The sequence below is a fragment of the Amphiura filiformis genome, chromosome 20 (genome assembly GCF_039555335.1).
Source record: "Amphiura filiformis chromosome 20, Afil_fr2py, whole genome shotgun sequence".
Lineage (NCBI taxonomy): Eukaryota > Metazoa > Echinodermata > Ophiuroidea > Amphilepidida > Amphiuridae > Amphiura > Amphiura filiformis.
The window spans coordinates 56,711,454-56,734,906 of NC_092647.1; the positions used below are offsets into that span (position 1 = coordinate 56,711,454).

The 23,453-nt window shown below is 38.0% G+C and overlaps 1 protein-coding gene across 1 annotated transcript; it reads right to left on the reverse strand.

The window, feature by feature from the left end:
* Positions 1-345: 345 nt before the first annotated feature.
* Positions 346-23,351, reverse strand: LOC140142081 (centrosomal protein of 78 kDa-like). Its single transcript, XM_072164031.1, is given in 13 exon segments — positions 346-773; positions 1,559-2,926; positions 5,467-5,608; positions 5,611-5,734; positions 6,686-6,929; positions 7,864-8,111; positions 9,093-9,157; positions 10,319-10,432; positions 11,553-11,727; positions 13,150-13,326; positions 13,541-13,707; positions 19,330-19,624; positions 23,201-23,351. Coding segments are annotated over 11 exon segments (3,054 nt in total). The 5' UTR covers positions 19,592-19,624; positions 23,201-23,351; the 3' UTR covers positions 346-773; positions 1,559-1,590.
* Positions 23,352-23,453: the final 102 nt, after the last annotated feature.

Consider the following 23,453-nt stretch of genomic DNA (forward strand, 5'->3'; position numbering starts at 1 on the left):
TGTGCAGTGAAGATGTGTACATCGATGTGGCATTTTGTCGCTTTCAAACATGAAGGCTTTGGAGAATTACCAGAGGTGAATTGAGTTACAAATATATAGGGCAAGAATGTTACTTGCCTGAGTGTAGCTCAATTTAGTTAATTAAATTTCATATGAAGAATAGAATTTGTAAAATATTTAAAAAGGCCATCTTAATTAAATAGCTTGACTCAAAGCTCTTCAAAACGTGCAAACCTAATGTGCAATGCAGTTTTTTTTCCTCCATTTTTTTCAATTTATCTGGACAAGCTTTGGGTCAAAGGTGCAATATTTTTGTTTTCAATAAAGAGGGGAAGCAAAAAAGTGCACAATTTTACCAACACCTGCAAGAGCTTTGAGTCTAGCTAATAAATTAAGATGGCCTAAATACCAAGGCTAGTTACACAATGTTGATGAATATGGAAATGTTCAACCACTGTTGCCCACCCTGCACAAACAAACTATAATATTTGAATCAAATTATTATTTGGCTTCGTATAACATTAACCAGACTTCTGCAACCTATTTAAGGCTCAAATATATGTTGCTATGGTCTTGTCTTATGAATCAACTTTCAATAACAATAACAATTTATAAACAGCATTAAAATCAGATGTGTCATTTCATTCATGATGTTCAGGTAACAGAACAGTTTCACTAGTAATGAGTACTGAAGTCCCATGGCACTGAAAAACACTTTGGGCTGCACATTGAGAACCGAAAAGAAACAATATCAAAATTGTCAGATTCTGATTCTTTAAAGGGGGGTAACCCTATTGGTTTTGGATATGGATTGTCTTTAAAATTACATAATAATATCAAATATCGCCTCCTTTATGCTGCTTTGTGAAAAAAAAGCGAGAGCATTTTCAGCGTAAATGTGAATAAATAGCCAAATTTGCAATCCAATACCTTGGTATCGTGAATTGCATTCTGGGCAGGCAATGACGAATGCTGACATGCTGTACAATGCCCGGCCCGTATTGAACGGAAAATATTTGTTGTTGTTTTCGTACCGTTTCAGAAAAAAAGGAAAGAAAATATATTTCCCCTTGCAATATGTACATTTCAAATGAATATAAAAAAAGTTTGGGTAAAATGGAGAGGAAAAAAAACCTTCCGAGACCGGGTTTTGAACCGGGTACCTCTCGGGTAAAAAACAAACACGCTAGTCAATTGAGCTATTCAGCACACTACGCTTACTCTTGCCGTTTTAATAACTATATCGGCAAACCGTCTCCTCAGCAGTTAGTGTGGTTCGCTTTTTCACAGAATGTGTATGACGCTTGAAACCAAAGTAGCTGTTGCGGTGACTGATATTTCGTTCATAATTCCTCCCAGAATTCCAAAGTATTTACCATTGTTTACAAACTGGTATACCTGTAAAAACCGCTGTGATTCATGATTTCTCCGGAAATACATCGACTTGGAGCGTCAAATTTCAGGATAGTAATGAGAAAAATAGTATCTATTATGTGATACCAAAACCTCATCAACAATGAAAAAACTCGGGGATGATGCTGTCGATCGGGTTACGGACCTTTAACTTCATTAAGTGCAAGCCAAATTGATTCAAAAGTCTTCATCACTAGTTTCATCTGATTTTTGTCTACCTTGATTTGGGGACGGAGTGTCTCCAAAATCTTCATGAATTGAAGAACCCAAAGACTTAACCTCTTCAATATCAGAATAGTCAGACCCAGTCCTGGATGACTTACTGTAAGTTCTATGTGACAAAGAACTTTTTGTAGGGGTAGAGGTCTTACTACTAATGTTTCTCGGTGTGGCGTTGGAGCCTGTATCTGAGCTTGGCATGAAGTCATCCTCATAATCATCCTCTGAGGCAGATCCTTTAGAAGCATCTTTTCTCCCTTTATCATCATCATCAGTTTCTTGTTTTCCACTACTTACTGGCCTAGATAAATGTTTTGCATCACCATCACCAAACTGAGGATGACTTTCTCTTTGTAATTGCGCTCTCTCTGGATTTGTGAAACTTAAAACAGATCCAACCGTGACACTGGTTGAATCCCCCGGTGTGACATCCTTTTTTGAAAACAAGATATCTTTCAAAGTACTATCCTCACTTTGAGGGAATTTTTGTTTGCTAGTGTAAAGCTGATCAGATTTAGTATCTGCACTAGGTATTTGTTCACCATGTTGTGTTGTGGGTTGTGTAGTGGGTACTGTCACATCCTGTGATAAGTACATCTGTCCTGCATCAGAAGTTGAGGGCATGGGCAAGTCAAAGACACTTGAAGTTGGTGGAAGTAGAGAAGCATGTGGTGGGTGATCTTGTCTTCCGATTGCACTTGATGCTTGATACAAACCGCTTGACTGTATATGACCTGGTGTGGGTACTGGAATAGTCTGCACCCTACTAGACATAATGGAACCACCTAACCCTGGAATTATGCTAGCTTGTGGATGGGATATACCACTAGGGTCAGGGGGAGAAACCAAAGGCTTACTGTGAATTATCCTTGGTTCTTGTGAGAAAGCATCTCGTTTAGGTTCTACATGAACTTCTTCAGTATAGTCAAGTTCTCTCCTTTGAGAGTCTATTTTATGCATTATATTACCATGTTGTAAAGTTCTCTCATCTGGTTTATTTGTATTACTACCATGCACACTGGTTGGAATGGATGTTGGCGCATATACAGACGATTGCTGTGGGTGATTAAGCTGTGAAAATGCATCAGGGGGATGATAAACTCTAGAAGGATGACTTGCAGTGGGTGGATGCACAGTAGATGGAATGCTAGCTGTATAAGGAATATGTCCTGTACTGTAGCTCTTAGCTGGTGCTGGTTGTTCATAAGGCTGGTGGTTTTGGAGTATGGATGCCACTATGGGACTGTTCAGATCTTGAGGGCCAAGACCGACTAGATTACACAGTTGACCAAGTCTGTAAAGAATATGGACAAGAAAAGAAAACAAAATGTCAAAGAATATGGACAAGAAAAAGAACTAGATGGACCGCGGTTCTCGGATGTCGTGGTTTTCGACGCACAGCGTCGACCGTGATGCCTCCACCAAAGGGAGTGATGTGGAAGTTGATACAAAGCTTCAAACCTAAAAGAGACTGAATTTGACCTTAGATGACACCTGGATGACCCCAAAACAACCTTTCAATGACTCCTGGGTGACCCCAAAATGACCGCCCAAAAATTTGGCTCTAAATGTTGACTGTACCCACCAAGTTTCATGCCCATATAGTAATTATACTAATATGACCCCTGGTGAACCCAAAATGACCTTCCAAAAATTTGGCTCTAAATGTTAACTGTACCCACCAAGTTTCATGCCCATATGATAGTTTTTACTCATTTTACCTCAGATGACCCCTGGTGACCCCAAAATGACCTTCCAAAAAATTGGTTCTAAATGTTGACTGTACCCACCAAGATTCATGCCCATACGACAGTTTTTACTAATTTGACCTCAGATGACCCCAGATGACCCCAAAATGACCTTCCAAAAATTTGGCTCTAAATGTTGACTGTACCTACCAAGTTTCATGGCCATATGACTATTTTTGCTAATTTGACCTCAGATGACCCCTGCATGACCTCAGGAGACCTTGACCCACTAACCAATATAAACTTGTTCTGTCTGGGGTCAAGATGCACCCACCCACCAAGTTTGAGGAACGTGCAACCTCCAGTCTCTGAGAAAAGAGGTAAATAAGGAAAATGGGCCCTCTGACCTCAAATGACCTTTTACCTCAGTATATGACCTTGAACCTCACCCAAAAAAAAGTAGCCAGAGTTTTTGACCATGACCCACCTATCCTGAAAATCTGAAGTCAATCCGCCCATCCATTCCCGAGATATCGCATCCGGACGGAAGCACGGTAGGACGGAAGCACGGACATTGCAAAAACAGTATGCCTCGCGGTGGAGGCATAAAAACTTCAGTAATGTGTGACAAAGCATTTTGTTTTGGTTTGCCTCACACAATTTGCTTTTTCAAAAATGTTTTCCTTTTTGACCCCAATCGCTTCTCATTAGTGTAGCGAGAGTGAAAATATAAAAAGAAACATGGTATTACTAAATATTATTTGCCTTCAGCAAATGAGTCCATTTTCAAGAAAGGATTGTATTCATAATGACTTAGGCTACAATGTTTTTTGTCTTGTGTAACTAGTGACATTAAGGCCAGAGTAATGGAAGACACATTCATCCACGACCAAATTTGAGATTTCTTGATATTTATCAACACTAAGATGTATTCTTTCACTTGAAACTGATAAAATACAACTTGCTTATATTTATTCGTATTTTTGCTTGATTTATTTCACTCTTTTCAACTCTAAAAAGTCACATGGCTCAAGACAGCTTAGTAAATTGGCGGAAATAATGAGTCAGAAATGCTTGTGAATCTGAAATATTGTGATTTCGCATGCAGCGATTCAGCGTCATAGCGATTCGCGTGACGCTGGCGCAAGTCTGCTTGCGTATGTCAAACGCAGTCAAGGCGCATTCGGTATGTTGTTAACGCCAGCAAATGTGGTGTAAACAAAACAAAAATTTGCAGTCAAAATGCCACTTAGATTTTTAAATTATTTTGAATTTTGGTGCACTGAAAGCAGATATTATAGATTCATTGGTGCAAAAAGATGCATATTTAGACCATGCACCATATACAGCTTTTACAAGTGTGAAAGTCTTACCGTTTTAAAATTTAAGGACGTTTTGTGCATAATTTTGACATTTTTTTACTAAAACATCGATTTCTCAGAGTTCACTTTTGACAATATTGCGCGATTTTTGTTACAAGATAACTTGAAAAATATGCAAGCAAAGGGTAAACTTTTTGCACTATCCTTTAGAGTTCATCAAAGTCTAGGGAAGGTTTTTTCATTTTTTCAAAATATTTGTTAAAATTAAACAAAAATATACACCATTATGTGCAATTTTAAGCTTAATAGAGTGACAAAATGGCTTTTTTCACATGTTTATTTAAAAAATTAAAAAAAAAGAGACGAATTTAAAAAAAATTAAAAAAAACTTCCCCAAGTTCATGTCTCTTCTTCATGAAAAGCTAACTGAATTTTTTTTACTCGAGCGGATTTTTTTCTAAGTTGTCACAAAAAAATTGGGGTAAAAAGTGAATTTTTGTGATGATTTTTCAAAAACTTGAGATTTTTGAACAAATCTGGCGTCACCATGGGATTCCTTGACTCATTTCCTTTCCAAAAATGTATAGTTTTATATACTTTCGACATACAATTCAGAAATAATGAAGCTCGAAAAGGTCCATGTTCTCTCCCATTTCTCTGCCCTTAACATGGCCAAACAGCTGTCTCGAGCTCATCCTTGCGGCATGCTTAAAACCATGGACGACAGCATTTGAAGTGAATACTTGCAATTTGAAGCTGCATACAATGACTCACTTTGACAGGCCTATCACTGGGCAAAAAACACTATGGGTTATCCTACTTACCCAGCTTCCCTGAGTAAATCTAAGAATCCATGAAACTTCCGGAATGATTCTTCTATACTATCCAGCACACCATCATCCTCTAGATCAGATAGTCCATTCTCTCCACCAGGCTGTTTCCTTAATGGTGACCCTGGTGACCTGGCTCCAGCAACTGAATATGATGCTTCAACCGACTGTTGTCTACTTCCAACTCCACCACACGTGCATCGGCTGCTGCCCTCGCTCGGCTTTCTATGTACAGTCTACGCCGTAATTCTTCTGTTTCAACCTGGACAGAGTGTAAGAAAAATAAAATACTAAATTTTTCCAAACCAAAAAAATAGTTTTTTGGTTTGCCAGATTAAATATGTGACGTCTCATGTCAAAAGGAGACACTTTTGGGCAGGATCGTAACTGGAGAAATAGCCAAAAATCTGCCCGGGGGTGATTTTTTCACAATTTGGGTTTGTTGCGAATTTGTGATGTTAACAATGGTAAAAATATTGTCTGATAGTTTCAGACCGGAATATAACTGGCATCTTGTATTTTTTGAGACATTTTTCAAGTTAATTCCTACATTGTACTCTCAAGATTGTCAATAATATTTTTAGAGGCCGATATCTCAATTTCCAATTTTATAATACCATAACTTCCGAACTCAATATTTTCGCTTAGGAATGTCCGATTTAATTGGGGAAAACGGCGTTGTGAATAATTTAGCTTCATGACAAAATGCAAAATGTTAAATTCCATCCACTCATTCAATTTTGGGAAAAGATCAAATATTTTGCATATTTTTTCCCAATAACAGTCACTAATTCACAAACTTGGCACAGGTCTAAAACATTTGAAATAATTAGTTAATCACCTTGAATTTCACTATTTTGTCTGTATTTTAATAATTGGATATAAAAAAGGACTAACCAATAGATGAGGGTTCCCATAATGCAGCTATGACCAAAGTTTGGTTGCAAAAGGATTTGAATTGTTCATATGAGACCAAAAAGCTTTACATAATTGTTGACTAACACAAGAACACAGCCACACTGATTAACTGACTGACTGATGGACACACGACTCGTGATGCCACAAGATCTTTTCCTTCGGACGGCGTAAAAATGCATATTTTTGTCTTTTTACCTTAAAATTTGAATATAAAATTATAAATTTTATTCCACAGAAAATACCGCCCTGGCACGGCAACTACCCTAGTCGTAGTTTGCCTGCATTGTTAGCCTACCTGCATATCTTTAATTCTCCTTTTCTCCATGGATTCCCTCTCATCAAGTTCTCTAAAACTAGACATCATAGTGGTTGGTGTAGCTGCACTAGTGTCCTTATGTGATGTGTCCTGATCACTGCTTGGTGTAGAGCTAGCTGCATGCACATGGACTGAGGTCACACCAGATCTAGTTGGTGTGGTAGAGCCTGATGGACTACTGCTGGAATCAACTTGAATGACTTGATCTATTGGTACAGCCATGCTGGGGAAGAAAAAAAAGTGACTGTACATTCAAAGTGTTGGAATGGCACTAGTGTTGCTCTATTTAGTTCTTGGACAATTTGAAAGTAACAAGTGCATACACAAGCATTTCACATGCTTATGACCTTGTAAGCTATATGTGACTCCTCGCCACAACTGAGCCGGATGTCGCCAATCATCATTTTGAGATATTCAACCAAAATATTCTGCTTGAAATTAGCTTTAAAATGATGTATATCATGTCTATAGTACTTGACATTTAAGTAGTGAAAAATCAATAAAACAGTCAATAAATCCTTTCTTTCCTATTGTTTATTGTTAAGTTCGATGGAGCATATCTCAATAGTGGCACTGGCGACATCCGGGCTCAGTTGTGGCGAGGAGTCACATATTCTACTTGTGATTCAAAAACATTTAAATAATCATGCTACGCAATTTGACACATGCTCTACACAAACACGTATGTCCGAGAATTATACACCAAAAATAGTTTGACATAATAACTTTCCAGGATTCAATTTCATAACAGCTTCATTCAGGCTCTTTTATTAAATCTCCACATCTACCTCACAGTTATAAGTGGATTTGGGGTTATGGTTTATGATAAGTTTGGGCACTTGTAAGGCATTTTTGGAAACAGGAATCATGTAAATGTTTCTACATTTTTGGAAACAGGAATCATGTAAATGTTTCTATATTTTTGAAATACACATGACTTCCACATACTTGTGTTTTTGATGTTCTTGACAAAAATCAACTGTAACCTTTGCTATAACAAAGCAAGAAGCACCTAAAGTGTTTCAAGAGCTTGTCTGATATTTTCACTTGTAACTAGTGACATTAGATTAGACTAATTATGATTCTCAACCTCTTTAGTATTCAGTGATCTCTTTGCAGCTAAATGAAGCTATACTGGGATTTGGTACAGGTCTTACCTTCTTTGTGATGCTCTAGCAGCTGTTCTCCAAGGCACAAATCCTGGGCCTGGCTTAGTCACACTAGGCTTATAGCTTTCAGGTACCACCTTAACCAAAGCACCTCCTGGAGACCTGGATCGATTTGTATTTTTATTGGACACTCCACGTTTATTGGGTTTCCTCCCAATATTATTGCCAAGAGGCTTTGTTTTGATGCGTTTTGACTTTGAGCGTTGCTTTGGAGAGGACGTATGCAGCCACTTGTACTGTATAGATGAAAACAAAATGTGCAATCTGTTTACAATTCCCAGCACTTTAAAAAGAGAAAATTTCCAGTTTTGAATAAAGTTTTTTCAAAAATTTACTCCAGAAATTCTGTCAAACTTCTACATTTTGTGGTACTTTGATTTTGTGATTACCAATGATAAGCATTTTTTGTGTGTGAATCTTGAATAAATGAAGAGATTTCATATTTCTAGTCCAATAAAACAGTACTCACTGTGGATGTTTCGAAGTCTCACAGACTTCTTTCTTCTGTTTACCGCTGATGATACTGGTTGCTTAGCAACGCTAGGGTAGTAGGCAAGGAGGCGGACAGATATAAGCGATGGATTAAGGAGGCAATTCAGATCAACATCATGAACATGGACGAGGGGCAATACAATCTTAGTCACACATTTGACGATCTTCTTGGAAAACCAACTGGCAACCGCATTGCTAAACAACCAGTATAATCAGCGGTAAACAGAAGATCGTCACAATAACATCAGTGTTGAGAAAGAAGCCTGCTAGACTTTGAAACGTCCACAGTGAGTACTGTTTTATTGGACTAGAAATATGAAATCTCTTCATTTATTTAAAACACCTTTTTTTGCAGCCTTGTTTCAACAACCTGACTACTATAGGCAAAATATCTAATTCTTGATCATGAGAGCCAACTTTGGTGCGCACAGGTATTTGCGTCGAGTGTACTATGCAAACACCGGCGCTTACGGCGCAAACACAGCTTTTGAGAATTGACCAATCACATGGTTGTTGCTAGGCAAGGTCAAGGTTATGTCATGTAGTTTGTGCGATTGTGTTACTCTATGAAAAGTACGCTGATGCAGAAGGTACTGAGAACTGGTCGAGAATTAGTTATTTTGCCTATAAACATGAAGTTAAATCAGCATCATGGTGTTTGAAACTCGTACAATGAGCTAGAAGCACATTTATAGCCAACAGATGTTTGATTGACTAAAACCTACCTCTGTTTCCTTCCCACCTCCATTAATCATCACCTGTTCCATCACAGCTTTCAACAAATCACGATCTATTCAAAGAAATGTCAAGATATATTGCTAATATAATGAAGGAATGAGTGAATAAGGTGACCAAAAAACCCTGTTCTATGAACAGACAGACTTTCCAAGTAGGGTTGGTCAGTCAGGAGTTATTGCTTTTTTTTCCAGAAAGAGGCTAAATGACCCTAAGAAATCACAGAAAGCTTAAAAGCATTCTGTGAGCGTATTTTGAAAATCAATGCAAGAAAATAAAGAGTTTAATTTCAAAATTGAATACAACTTTTTGGATAAAAACCTAGGTCCAAATAAAAGATAACTTTTACATCTGTTTGAGACTATCACTCACTCATTTTACCTCACTCGCATTCATTCACTTACACAATCCCATGTCCACATCAAATATAAGATTACTATTAAGCACCATACCATGTTTTTTAATACTGTCACTCACTCATATCCCCTCGGTTGCCCATCAAAACCAATCCACCCCACAGACACACCCCACCGACCAACCTCCCTAACCTATCTATCTATATATCTATCTATGTCCCATAGCTAGGAGGCCGTTGGGGCGACGTAGTGATGGCTTTAGAGATGCATAGTTTCCAAAGTTCTCTGTCCTCAGCTGATCGTATGAGCTGGTCAAAGTTCAATCCAGTCCAGTCTTTGATGTTATCAATCCACGTCTTCCTCTCTTCCTTACCCCATCTGTACCTCCCTGCAGAATGGTGTTTGCTAGACTGTTCTTCCATCTGATCACATGGCCAAACCACTGGAGTTGTCTTCTTTTCACAATGGAGATCAGGTGTTCATGCTCTCCAATGAAACTTTCCATCATTGCCCTTACTTGATTGTTGGTAGTATATATGCGTAGAGTAGTGGACCTGGAGGAGCCTTCTCATGCAGTTCATCTAAAACGCGTTAATCCTCTTTTCCATCTCGGCATTAAGCGTCCAGGTTTCACACCTACACAAGACAGAAATTACCAATGCTCTCAGGAAGAATTTCTTGCTGCCATTGAGATGTTCTTGTACTGATTTGGCATCATCTGTGATGGTTGCACCAAGGTATTTGAATTGTGTAACTGTTTCAAGTTCTTCCCTAACCACAGTGTGATAATCCAATCCTGCCCATTCACTCACTCTCATGCTTGCTTCCATTTTTTAAACATCACTACAATAATATCTTACCAATAAGAGGGTTCTTTCTAATATCCAACACTACAATGGTTGCATTTTCATGTAAGGCATCGAGGAAGGCTTTAGCGCCAATATTAGAAATACCACACTGTTGAAGATCCAAAGCTGTGGAGGATTAAAAGGTAGTTCATTAGTATTATTAATCCCATTTTGATTTGCTTATTTGAACAGTGTGTCCACAGACTTACAATTTTAAAATCCATAACTTCTCAATGACAATCACAAAATTTCAGTCCGCCAGATACAACAAATCAATTCGAAATCAGCTATTACACACTCCTCGTTAAGCCTAACTTGCCTCCCACTTGAATGAACAAACAACTGAAATTTTTATTTATTTTTTCTTTCTTGCTTTTCATTTATTTTACATATTTTGCATTCTCACTGTCTCTTTGTTAAAAAAATTACATGACTTTATGACTTCTCTATGGAGTTTCAGTCGTCATCAGAGCAACAGGAAAGTATGAAACCAGCATTAGAAAAATAAAAACAACAGGTCCTATAGTCTATATATCTACCTCCAGTCACCGGCACTAGCTTTGAAGTTCAGCTTGTTCTGTGTTAGATTAGCGTTATGATGATGCGTGTACGTACTTTTATGTTCGCGATCAACATGCCGCATATGTAAATGCAAGAAACCATGCTAAGTCAATGCAGCACATGCTGAACTTCAAAGCTAGTGCAGGTGACTCGAGGTAGATATATAGACTATAGATATTTGTTCAAGCTTTTTTTCCCTTTTGTTGCCCGAAAAATGTGGGTTAAAAAAAACACAGATTTTGGGGGATTTTCTCCAAAACTGAGCATTTTTGCCCAAATTTGACCTCACAGATGGGTTCATCAAATCTTTGCCATTCTAAATATGTATACTTTTATCAACTTTAGCCCAACAATTGAGCAGTTAATGAGGCCCAAAAGTTTCCATAATTCCAAGATTAAGACGAACCTTAATGTACACTTATCGCATACTACATAGATAAAGACCTAGAAGAACCATCATGGTAAGTTTAAGTACAGTATTATAGTTTTCAGCAGAGAACTTCAGCGTATACGGAAGTAGGATTCTGATTGGCTAATTGAATCACATCATCATCACATCGGCACCTCATACGCTGGTCAAGATGCATAGCAACATGTGACTTTGTTCTTTGTATGTGATAATCAGACAGAACAGACGGACACCACCGAAGTAATTTGCTGAATGGTATAGTATAGATTATTTTACCTTTTAACCACAGATCATCTCTGAGAGCATCAGCAAATGCCATGGCTCCATCATCATATATCAGTGGGTTGGCATTTAATGTGATGCGCCTTATACCTGCCATGCGGTCTAGATCAGGACGACGATATCGCAGACTGTCTTTCCAGGCTTCACTGTGACGTTTGGTCGACTGATGCTATCAAAGTTAACAGGTTATACACATTAGAGGATATAATATGAAGCATTCTATAATAAACACGGTGGATGAGACCAATATTTACTTATTTACTTGCCAAAACATGAATGTGATGTGCAGTTACCAATATTTAACAGCGGCTTTCCAAAAGCAAAGTGTTTAGATTTTCCTCAAAACAACTGATGCCCATTCCTTAACATCTAACATGTACATTTGGTTCACAAGTACTCTTTCTCCATGGTCACAATACTGATTAATCAGAGAACAGTGACATCACTGGAAAAAAGGTCTATATATGCTATACCAACCCAGGGCACTACGTAATAATGCCCATGTAGATTCTGAGCAATTTCAATCTCTGTGTCGAGGCATTGTGACTGTTTCTTCAAAAATACAAACCAGACTGAGGTGATCATGACACTGAGTAATGAGTATAGTAAAGGTGCCACTAAATTTGAATGATCAAAATGTCCTATTTTCTTTACCAACTTTGATCATACAAGTGGCCTCATTTGAATAAAGAAAATTGTCAAAAATAAATGAATACATTAACTTAAAAGAGGGTGGCCAATTTAAAAATAATCTGATTCCCAAGATTGATATAAAATTGGATCGGTTGAGCCCATATTTATTGAATTAAGCTATGAGTTTTAAAATATTGGACGAGGCGTGAGTCGAGTCCAATATTTTACAACTCATAGCGAGACCAATAAATATTGGGCGTAAAGCATCAATTTTATCATTATTATGTTTTGGATCCAATATTATCACAACTTGGATCCATCAAAACATAATAATTGAGTTAATTGCACTAGTGGCTTTGACAGTAGAAGCAAAAATGTGTATCACAACGAAGAGTCCCTATTGCAATAAGTGAGGTTACCACCATGGGGATGAGGCTATCACTTCTTCATTCCTAACGGAACACATTTCAAACCTAACATTTCTCTGGGATCAGCTGAAATATGAACTTTCTTCTCATGCCAAAATCTCCATTTTAAATGGATAAAATGGAGGCTGAGCTGTCAATCTAGTCACATCCATGATTGAGTTTTGAAAATACCAGGGTGTGACACAAATAGAACTCCTTGAAATGTTAAGCCCAGCTGTCAGGTATGCTACAAAATGCACTTGCGAAGAAGCTAAGGTTCTGGCAGATTTTTAAAGTGAACTATAAATCACACTCGGGTAGGTAATTTAAGGAGTGACCTGCGTGTGTGTGTTGCACTTGCACGTCTTAAAACTCAAGATCTGGTGTCAAACCCATTTAAAATGAAAATGAGTTTTGTTCTGCTATTCAAAGTTGATATTACATTGCTCAAGACTTTTATCGCCAATCTAATTTGCATAACTATGGGGACACAATATGTAAGCCAGGTATACTTTACACTGAGATGTTCAGCTCAGTAATGCAGAATATACCTTGATCAACTTGGCCAAGCTTTCTGCTCCCTTGGTAGTCACTCCACAAGCAGAGAAGTTGATAGAAATGATGGATGGCAAGTTCTTCAAGGCATGTGTCAGTAAGTCTAATCCACGGTCTCCAACACGGCAACCCTCAACGGAAAGATGCTGCAGCGATGTATTTTTCATGATGCCCTGTAAATGAACCAATAATTTGTGTCATGTGTTTGTTCTGATAGCCAACACAATATAATTTTACCGGAAGACAACTTGTGTGCACCAAAGTGTAAAAAACATGTAAAAGATTCAAACAAATTTTGAAAAAAAACTCTGAATAATGTTCCATTTTTCCTAACAAATTTGTTTTTTATGTAAAAATGAACAAATATTGATGAGCTCAATTACAAACCTTTGTCAAAGCTTGGACATCTTTGCTACGTAACGGTATCCCTTGGAGCTCTATAAAAGTTAAGGCATTAGTAACAGCTAAACTCTCCCTGATAGCAACACAGAGACGATAACTGACTTCCTTTGACCGTATTGGAGGTGGACGTCTGCCAGTCTTCAACTTCTTCCCTGGATGATAAAACAGTAAAGATTACTTTGGTCATATTTGGAAGTTTCAAATGAAATGTTCCAGAGTTTTAGTTATTGATTGAAAACTCATTTGATATGGTGCATTCAAAAAGCTACAAATGGCAAGAATATAGCTATACTTAATTATTCAAAAAGTCAAAAATGGCAAGAATATAGCTACTGTAAAAGTAGAAATTTTCGCGAGGTTTTTATTTGCGCGAATTTCGCGAATAATTCCTCAACCGCGAAAATAAAAACTCGCGAAAAATAATGGACTTCCAAGAAATGCAAAAGTTTGCAGTACCAATATTGCGACATTGCGTGTTTACCCTAAATAGGCCCCCAGTAATCAGGTCAGTCGCTCATGCTTTATAATATTATAATTAGGTCACACGGTCATTGACACGCTGGCATTGTTTCACACGTGTTGATCCTGCTGGTTGATCTGTTTACTTGAATTCTGCCTAGTATAGTTTTGTAATATTATAATCACAATTTTAGTTATTTTACAATCACTGTTTGGATTCTCGGGACTTTAAAACATGGATAAATATATTAATCGCTGGCGATCAAGTGCAAAGTTACCTAATCCTGATGATAACAGCCATGGGCTAGAAGCAAGAGAAGTGCGAGCAGCTAATGAGGCAGTGGCTACTTGTAGCAGTAGTGCTAGTACTAGCACTGACAAAGATTCAGCTCCAGGGACTGCTACGGGGAAGAGGCGCGGTATGTACGGCGTGCATACACCAGAACTCTGGGCCAAGATTGGTCGATACGCCGCTGAAAATTCTGTGGCCGCGTGTAAAAGAAAGTATGATAAGGAGCTCCAAAAGACCCTAAATGAAAGTACGATAAGGGGTATGAAGTCGACATACTTCTGGAGGGGAAGTAGTAGTGGCATCTCTTCCAGGACAGATGAGAGGTAGACCATTGCTTATCGGTAAAACATACGACGACAAAGTAAAGGCCTATGTGGACGCTCTTCGGAGAAATGGTGGGTGTGTCAACTCGAAAGTTGTAGTTGCCGCTGCTTCAGGATTGTTGAAGACTGCAAAACCTCCCATCTTGGTTGAACACGGAGGCACTGTTAATCTTGACAAGACATGGGCAAAATCTATACTGACCCGAATGGGGTACACCAAGCGCAAAGGAACGAAAGGGGTGAAAACCCGTCCAGAAGATATGGATGTAATCAGCGGAAAGTTTCACCGCAGAATCGGAAGAAGAGTACGTAAATATGACATCCCAGACGAGCTTATAATTAACTGGGATCAAACGGGTGTACACGTAGTCCCCGTATCAAGTTGGACAATGAATTTACGCGGAGAGAAGCAAGTTCCAATCAAGGGAAGTGACGACAAGCGACAATATACTTGCTTGCTTGCATGTACCCTCAGCGGGGAGCTTCTTCCCCCTCAAGTTATCTATCCAGGCAAGACTGATCAGTGTCATCCCCGTGATGTAGACTGGCCACAAGATTGGGATATAACCCACACGGAAAGCCATTGGAGTAACAGTCAAAGCATGATTAGATACATAGACAATGTCATCGTGCCATATGTTGAAAGAACAAAACAAGATCTTGGCCTACCCAACGCATGCCCATTGCTCATCTTTGACGTCTTTCGTGCTCACACCACTGATGAAGTACGAGAGAAGCTGAAAGATATAGGGGCCCTATTTGTCTATGTGCCAGCAGCCTGTACTGATGAGTTACAGCCTCTCGATGCTACCGTAAATGCTCAGTATAAACTTGAACTTAAGGCGCAGTTTTCCCATTGGTACGCTGAGCAGGTAGCTAAGGCTATGGATGATGGGCTATCAATGGATGATATAGCCAAATCAGTTGATTTGCGCACGTCTTCAATCAAGCCAGTCCACGCGCAATGGCTTCTGCGGGTGCACGATTTGGTTCGCCACAACAAAGACCTCATCTGCAAGGGATTCGTTGAGACCGGAATCATGAAGGCGGTGGCCGATGCCCGCATGGATCCAGTACCCTCCTTGGAGGACAGTGATGGAGAGGGAGAGTGGGAGGAGGAGGAAGTACAGGAGTTTGTAGCCATTTAAACACTGCAACAGCAGGACATTTTGAATTGTATATGCGTTGAACGTAGAATAGAAAATTGACACTGGATAGGAGAACAATTAGCGGACTCCAAAAAAATGTATATGCGTTGAACTTTTGAGATACCAAGTATTATGAATTATTGAGATATTTTGATGGTATGATTTTCCATCAAATAGTTTCTTTTGAGCACTTCTGCAAGTTTTTAAATGTCATGATCAGTGTCCGAAATAAGGAAAATATGGAGGTTGTCCCGAGGACAACTAAAGCATGGATTCTGCTTGTCCTCAAAACATTTTGGTTGTCCCCAAAACATAAGTTATGTTTTTGAGTGCAAAGAATCCAGATAGTGGTTGTCCAGGGGATAAGTACATACATGTAGCTCAATATGGTTGTCCCCAGTGATTTTTGGACAAGAGGATAAGTGCTTAATTCGAACACTGGTCATGATATGGATCAAGGACTGAATTTCCCGGGATAATTTACACAAGAATAAACAAGACAGGAACAACGGGTAAGTTAGAAAATTATTTTACTCATTTTATTGTCAATTTTATACTACATTGTCGCCAATATTTACACCTTCTGGCAAGTTTTAGTACAAATTTATACACGCTGCATAGTGATACTAACTTGTGTTTTACTTGTCTACTGCTTTGCATTGCAAAAAGCATGTGCCTGCAAGCGATCATGTACCATCATAGATCGTTATAAAACCATGATTTATAGTGAACAACAGCTGATGTGTAGTAGTCTTCATCGAGTATTACGATGTTTAACATGTTCCTGCTCTCATTTGTTGTTTTTGGAGTGATGAATGGGTGAATCTAAAAACACTTTTTGTTCACAAATTTTGAAAATCGCGAAAATAAAAACTCGTGAAATGTCTGTTTTTACCAAATTCGCGAAAATATCTTCTCGCGAAAATATTGACTTTTACAGTATACTTAACATTCAAAAAGCTACAAATGGCAAGGATATAGCTATATACTTAATATTCAAAAAGTCACAAATGGCAAGAATATAGCTATACTTAAAAGGGCACTTCGTGATCCACAGCCTCATCCCCCCACTTTTCTCAAAAAAAGTTGAGATTTGTATACCACTGGAAACCTCTGGCTACATAATGTTTATGTACAAAATATTTCTTGCAGATTAATTCGTTTAACAAAGATATCGTGAAATTACAACGCATTGTCTATGGGGCCGTGTGTTTTGAACTCGTCACCCTTAGCATTACATCACAAATATTATGAGTTTTTACACCAATCAAGTTTCAAATTAGAATATCTCCACAACTATCAACCCTAAACTAGCAAAAGTATACATTTTTGGAAAGCTGAAGGCAAAAGCAATTTAAATATACACATATCAACTCATTGTACAGGGTGACCTTGAAGTTATATAGGGTGGAATAAAAAAATTCCAAATAAAAAATGGGTCACTTAATGCATTGCTTATTACTAACTTGCAGATATAAACTGAAAGTAAACAACATTGATTTGGTTAGGTTAGGGGGAGCCTACTGACTTTGGAAGAAAAAAAATCACAGCTGTTTGGTAATCTCGGAATACAGGGTGTCCCAAAATATGTTCAAATTTTTTTACAATTCAACATATTTTGAACTGAAACATTTTACCCCTAACCCATACAGAAAAAGTAAGTCCATATTTAGATTCCTCATCAAATTTCCTCTCAGAAAATGTTTACTTTGACTATGATAGGGTAAGTAATTAAAAATTTACAGCAAATTTTAGATTTTGAAGACATCCGCATTGCTTACTACAGTGTTTAATATGAAAACGGGTAGTTTTGTACGTAAAAGTTTTTATTTTATAGACTAAACCAATCATAAAGAGTTCAAAATGATTAAAAACAATTAGCAGAATTAATAATCTTTCAAAAGAGCTCTTAACCATGTCTGTAGCCCATATGGATGCAAAGATATGATCAGTTGATTCAACGTGCACACACAAAATCTTTATTTCCCATAGACTTTGTTCATACCGCCACCGCCTCAACCGCCACCGCCTCAACCACCTCCGTCATTCTGAACTCAAACAACTGTAACTCCACTATCTTAGCTGATAAACAATTCTCCTTTGGAGGTCTGTTAGGGCACTCATGTAGCTACAAACTGACACCAAACACACTACAATACCTTTTGTTGAAGCAGAGATATAACAATTTGAACGAGTCTCGATTTGGAAAAGCGTAACAAAACCACCATTTTTGGGTGGCGAGTTCAAAACGCATGGCCATGGAGCAGTGTAATACACATAATCATGCATAACTCGGAAACGCAATAACGGAATCAACTGAAATTTCGGAAAAGCATTTTTCGTGGATATGTACTGAAAAATGTCATAAAAAGAGGATGCTTGGATCACGAAATACTCCTTTAATATTCAAAAAGTTGCAAATAGCAAGAATATGGCAATACTTAAGGGAAGGGGTATGAACGTTTGGACAGTATTTATTGTGGGACATTAGAGCACATCAGACATATCGAATGGTATTCTGAATACGAAGAATATCCTTCTGATATCAAATAATTTTGATTTTTTGAAATTCGCAATGTAATAGTACACATTTTATGGCAAACAATTAAAAATTGATATTTTTGATATTTAACAGTACTCGAAGTAAATTTTACAAATCTGATGATTTACACTTAAAGTGTATGTAGGTGGGATGAAAAGCCGACGATCAATTGAAAATTTTGACCTTTCGTATTGAAGATATGGATTTTTTTCCAAAAACACAAAAAAAAAATTAGGTATTTTGGGAAAAAATCCATATCTTCAATATGAAAGCTCAAAATTTTCAATTGATCATCGGCTTTTCCTCCCAGCTACATACACTTTAAGAATATATCATTAGATTTATAAAATTTACCTCGAGGACTGTTATTATATCAAAAATGTGAAAAATATCAAATTTTAATAATTTGTCATAAAATTTGTATTATATCGTGAATTTCAAAAAATGAAAATTATTTGATATCAGAAAGACATTCTTCGTATACATTCAGAATGCAATTCGATATGTCTGATGTGCTCTCATGTCCCACAAAAAATACTGTTGAAATGCTCAAAACGCTCATTCCAGATCCCTTAATATTCAAAAAGTTGAAAATTGCAAGAATATGTCTATACTTAATATATTCAAAAGTTGCAAATTGCAAGAATATGCCAATACTAAGTATCAAAAAAGTTGCCAATCGCAAGAACATGGCTACGGTGTACTGAATATTCAAAAAGTTGCAAATTGCAAGAATATGGCTATATTGAGTATTAAAAAAAAGTTATGCTATGGCCGCCAGAGAGGTGTAGGAATGTGGCTTGTCGGATTCGTCTATACTACATGTATTCAAAAAGCTGCAAAATGCAATAATATGGCTATAAAGAGTATTCAAAAAGTTACAAATGTGATATAAAAATGAAAAACAAAATTTCAGATCAACTTATTATTGTTTCTTACTGGTAACCACTCAATTAAGTGCAGACTTTCTATAATATAATGGGTCAAAGAATTAAGATGCATCATCATACCTGAAGTATCCTGCCCATTTTGTTGATAGTAACTACGCACACCAATAAACTCCAGGCTCTTATTGATCCTCACTGCATTCAGAATAGGGGTCCAGTCTGGTAAACGAATGCGATCTGCATTCAAGTCTAAAGCGCCCTCACTCAGGTGAGCTTTCACTGATGTCAGAGGACAGGTATCCTGCAGGGCACAGAGCTGGGTGTAATAGCCTTCAAGGTCATGGGAGCCATGATGGCGTGTGTATACACTTTCTATCATGGCCATGCTGACAGCCTACATGAACAAGTTGTACATATTCTGTAAAAAAAATAATAGTGTTGTTTTTAACTCTAGCCAATGTGTAAACTGTACCTGTTGTCTAGTAATGCAGATAACACCATTATCTTAAGCTGAAAATAAATTATGTTACAAAAAATATTATCCTATATGAATACATTATGTGCTGTGTCGTCCTCTCTGATGCGTCAAACCCATTTGGAAGATAAAAAGAAGCAAAGAATGGTTATAACATTTGGCTCCTGGTCCACACCAAAATCATATGAACCAGGCACTACGTTTTTTTAAAAATAGAACCTGGTAGTTAAAGTAGGTTTTGTATTTATGTGAACAAATACAATTGAAATTGAAATGACTCTTAGCTCTTTAAAAATGGCTCCTGGTTCACTAGTTAATCACAGGACCAGAAGCTGCCTTTTCTAAATGTGTGGCTCCTGGTCCAGATCTGCTTATTTTGAGGCTTGCTCCTTTTCCATCTTGAAGAGATTGTCATGAAAACTGATAGGCCTAATATCTGTCAGTTTAGTTCACTCAGAAGCTACATATATGCAAAAGCACCTTACAAGTCCAGAATGTGGTAACCAGTGAATTGTGTTTTAATTGTACTTTGTGCTGTTTTTTGATCAAGGTCAAGGCCAGAGAGTCATTCACCCATGTTGTGCACTGGCAAAGTCAAAAGTGGACTGGTAATAGTCTTATAGGGTCTGTGACTGCATGACCCAGATAAAATTGTATTCTAAAGTGCAATGACTTATTTAACTGAAGGTCAAGGGGTCAATGCCAGGGTTGTAGCCACGGTGGTGGTCGGCAGTAACCAGTACTCAGCCTGACCGATCGGCACGCAAGGGAATTATAGGTCTTGCCGACCAGCACTAAAATGACCAATAATGTCCTCAAAACAGTTGTCAAATGACATTACTGTCAAGTAATTGGCATTCCGATTCAATTTTCTCCTTATTTTAGCCCGCACTAAAATTTGGATAGCTACAACCCTGGTCAATGCAAGGGAAAGTTTAAAAATTACTTTTCCAGATCTGCATTCTGCATAAAAAACAATATGTGCTAGCAACTTGAATTAAAATGTGGTTTTTTTAAGCAGTGTGTCATGTACACACTCATTTAGTTATGCATCAAATGGAGATAAAAATATCGGCGTTATCCAGACCAGATCTGCCGAATACAGTCTAGTTTGAATCATGCGACTGATCAAAACTTGGCCAAACTGAAACACTGTGAACACTAATGGCTCCGCATCGTCCGCGATAAACACACACGCACATAGCGCGGTACAGAAGGAAGTAGACTGTATGAGAGGCAAACCTTAGTTAACACATGTAATAGTCAGCCAAATTCGGTTGAAACAAAATTAAGGATCGAATGCATTTTAGTGTTCAAAAAGGCAAAATTATCGGCAAAGTTCTGCCAAATTCTCCACCCTTGCGAAGGGTGCAGAATTGGAATCGGGAATAAAAATATCCGATCTTTGCGATCAAAAACACAAAATTACAACTTTGGACGTACTATTGGCGACAGACATTATTGCCAAACAATATAGAATAGAACATTTTATGTCAACTTGTCAAAATATTGAAGAAATGTGCTCCCTAAACTAAGTGGCGACTAGGCAAAATAATTCCCATTCAAACGCATGCGAAACTGAAAGTGCATAACACCGGTTAGGTCCGAAGTAGAGTTTGGTGAGTCCGAGTTGCACAAATGCAGCATTAAATGTCTGCAATAGCGCTAGATTGAAAAACTGGTGACTCTGCAGGGACCCCTAAACTTGCAGAAAATTTAAAAACAGGGGGTCCATACTCTATTTTGGTGGGTCCGGGACCCCAAAAAGCAACCTAGCGCTACCAGTGGCAGTGCTAGCAACGATCGTGTGATTGGTCAATTCTCAAAAGCTGTGTTTGCGCTGTAAGCGCCGGTATTTGCGTAGTACGCTCAACGCAAATACCTGTGCATACCTGAGCTGGCTCTCATGATCGAGAATTTAATATTTTGGCTATTATTTGATTCTCGATCATGAGAGCCAACTTGCATACGCACAGTTATTTGCGTCGAACGTACATTGTACTACGCCAAGACCGGCGCTTACGGTGCAAACACAGCTTTTGTTTTGAGAATTGACCAATCACACGGTCGTTGCTTTGTTCGAAATGTTCTAACTTTCGTATGAACAACCGATAGCTTGTGATACGAAAGTTAGAACTTGTAAGGATGTTATCGTATGTAACGTATTTGTTTACATGTACGCAGTGATACATGTACGCAGTTGCCATACGGAGTACAATTTCATGCATATGAATAAAAACTTCTTCCTCAAGTTAGTTGTTGTCTCCAAAATATCATGAAATAGTTCGTGACATATTACCGACACACTGTACTATAATATTTTCTTAAATTTTCATACATGTACTTACGAAAAACGCAATATTCGTTCTCCGAACGGCTTCGATCAACGCCGTGTTTCTGCTGTATATGCACCCACTGACCTCCAGCAGTGTTGCCAAAAATGTTAGCCCAAATCGCGAGTCAAATAAATTAAAAGTCGATCGATTGTTTTTTAAATTCATACATTGGTATCTATGGAATAGCAAAATACCATAAATTGCCTACGCCAGATTTGAAAAGTTGCTCAATTACTTTCTTAACCATCAATTGGTGTCTATTGGACAGGAAACTGTAGTGTGGAAAATCTTCAAAAGTCATCCTTTTGGGCTACTAAGTCGCTGCTTTGCCAATCCTGAACTCCGCACATGCTTATTCCACCAGCCGTCTACACTGCGCATGTACTGTGACCACTGATCAGTGACTGTGACTGATTATGACCCGGATGTACCCAATTGAAAAAGGTCGTCTCTAGCGTATACATCGGTGACAGTAAATCGCCATGATCATTGCTCGAGCATCGCACTGCTGTGACCTAAACATCTCCAGAATGTACTTCAAAGATGTATTTTTTCTCTAAAAGTAAGCAACCTTGAATCCAAAGATACATTATGTTAGTCCAGGAAAATTGTAGCCAAAAGTGACATTCGGAAGAATGTTTTTTACTTGCGTTATAAAAAGTATCAACGCTATGCAGACGCGCTTTCAAATAGCCGTAAGTTCTATCTTATGCACACATAACTCTCGTGTCGTCGTGCATAAAAGATAGATTTTTCGATCAATCGTTGCTAGGCAAGGACAAGGTCAAGGTTCGGTCATGCAGGTCGCGCGATCGTGTAATTCTATGAAAAGTACGCTGACGCAGAAGGTACATCCTCTCATGATCGAGAATTTGTTATTTTGGCTATAGCGTGCGCGATCGATTGTTGACGTTGTGGCTGTGCGCGTGCACGCACAAAAAATGCAGCGCTACCCAAAGCGTGTGGTAGGCGTTGCACGCAGACGCAATTGTTATTGCGTACCTATTGAGCTCTCATGATCGAGAAACTATTATTTTAGCTATAGACATGATAGAACTAGAACTGGATGAAAAGCTAGACACTTGGAGTCTTCGTGCAAAGGTTGTCGAATTTTGCATTGAAATTGCAACCTCACATATTTCTATGATTTATAATACTAATTTATTTCAAAAGTAATAAATACCTCATATGCTACAGCTAGTATAATAAATTTTATATGCAGCAGTTCTTTAACTTTAACAATCAACTGAAAGTCTGGTGTTTTAGAATGAACTATGCAGAAGTTTTCAAAACAAAAACAAAATATCGACTGCTTCGGAAATTTTGCAAATGGCGGTACAATACCCATCATGCATTCTTTTGGGGTTTTATTTTATTTATTTATGTTTTGGCATTTTTTTGTCGAGTTTTCAAATTTACACCAAGATTACGATAAT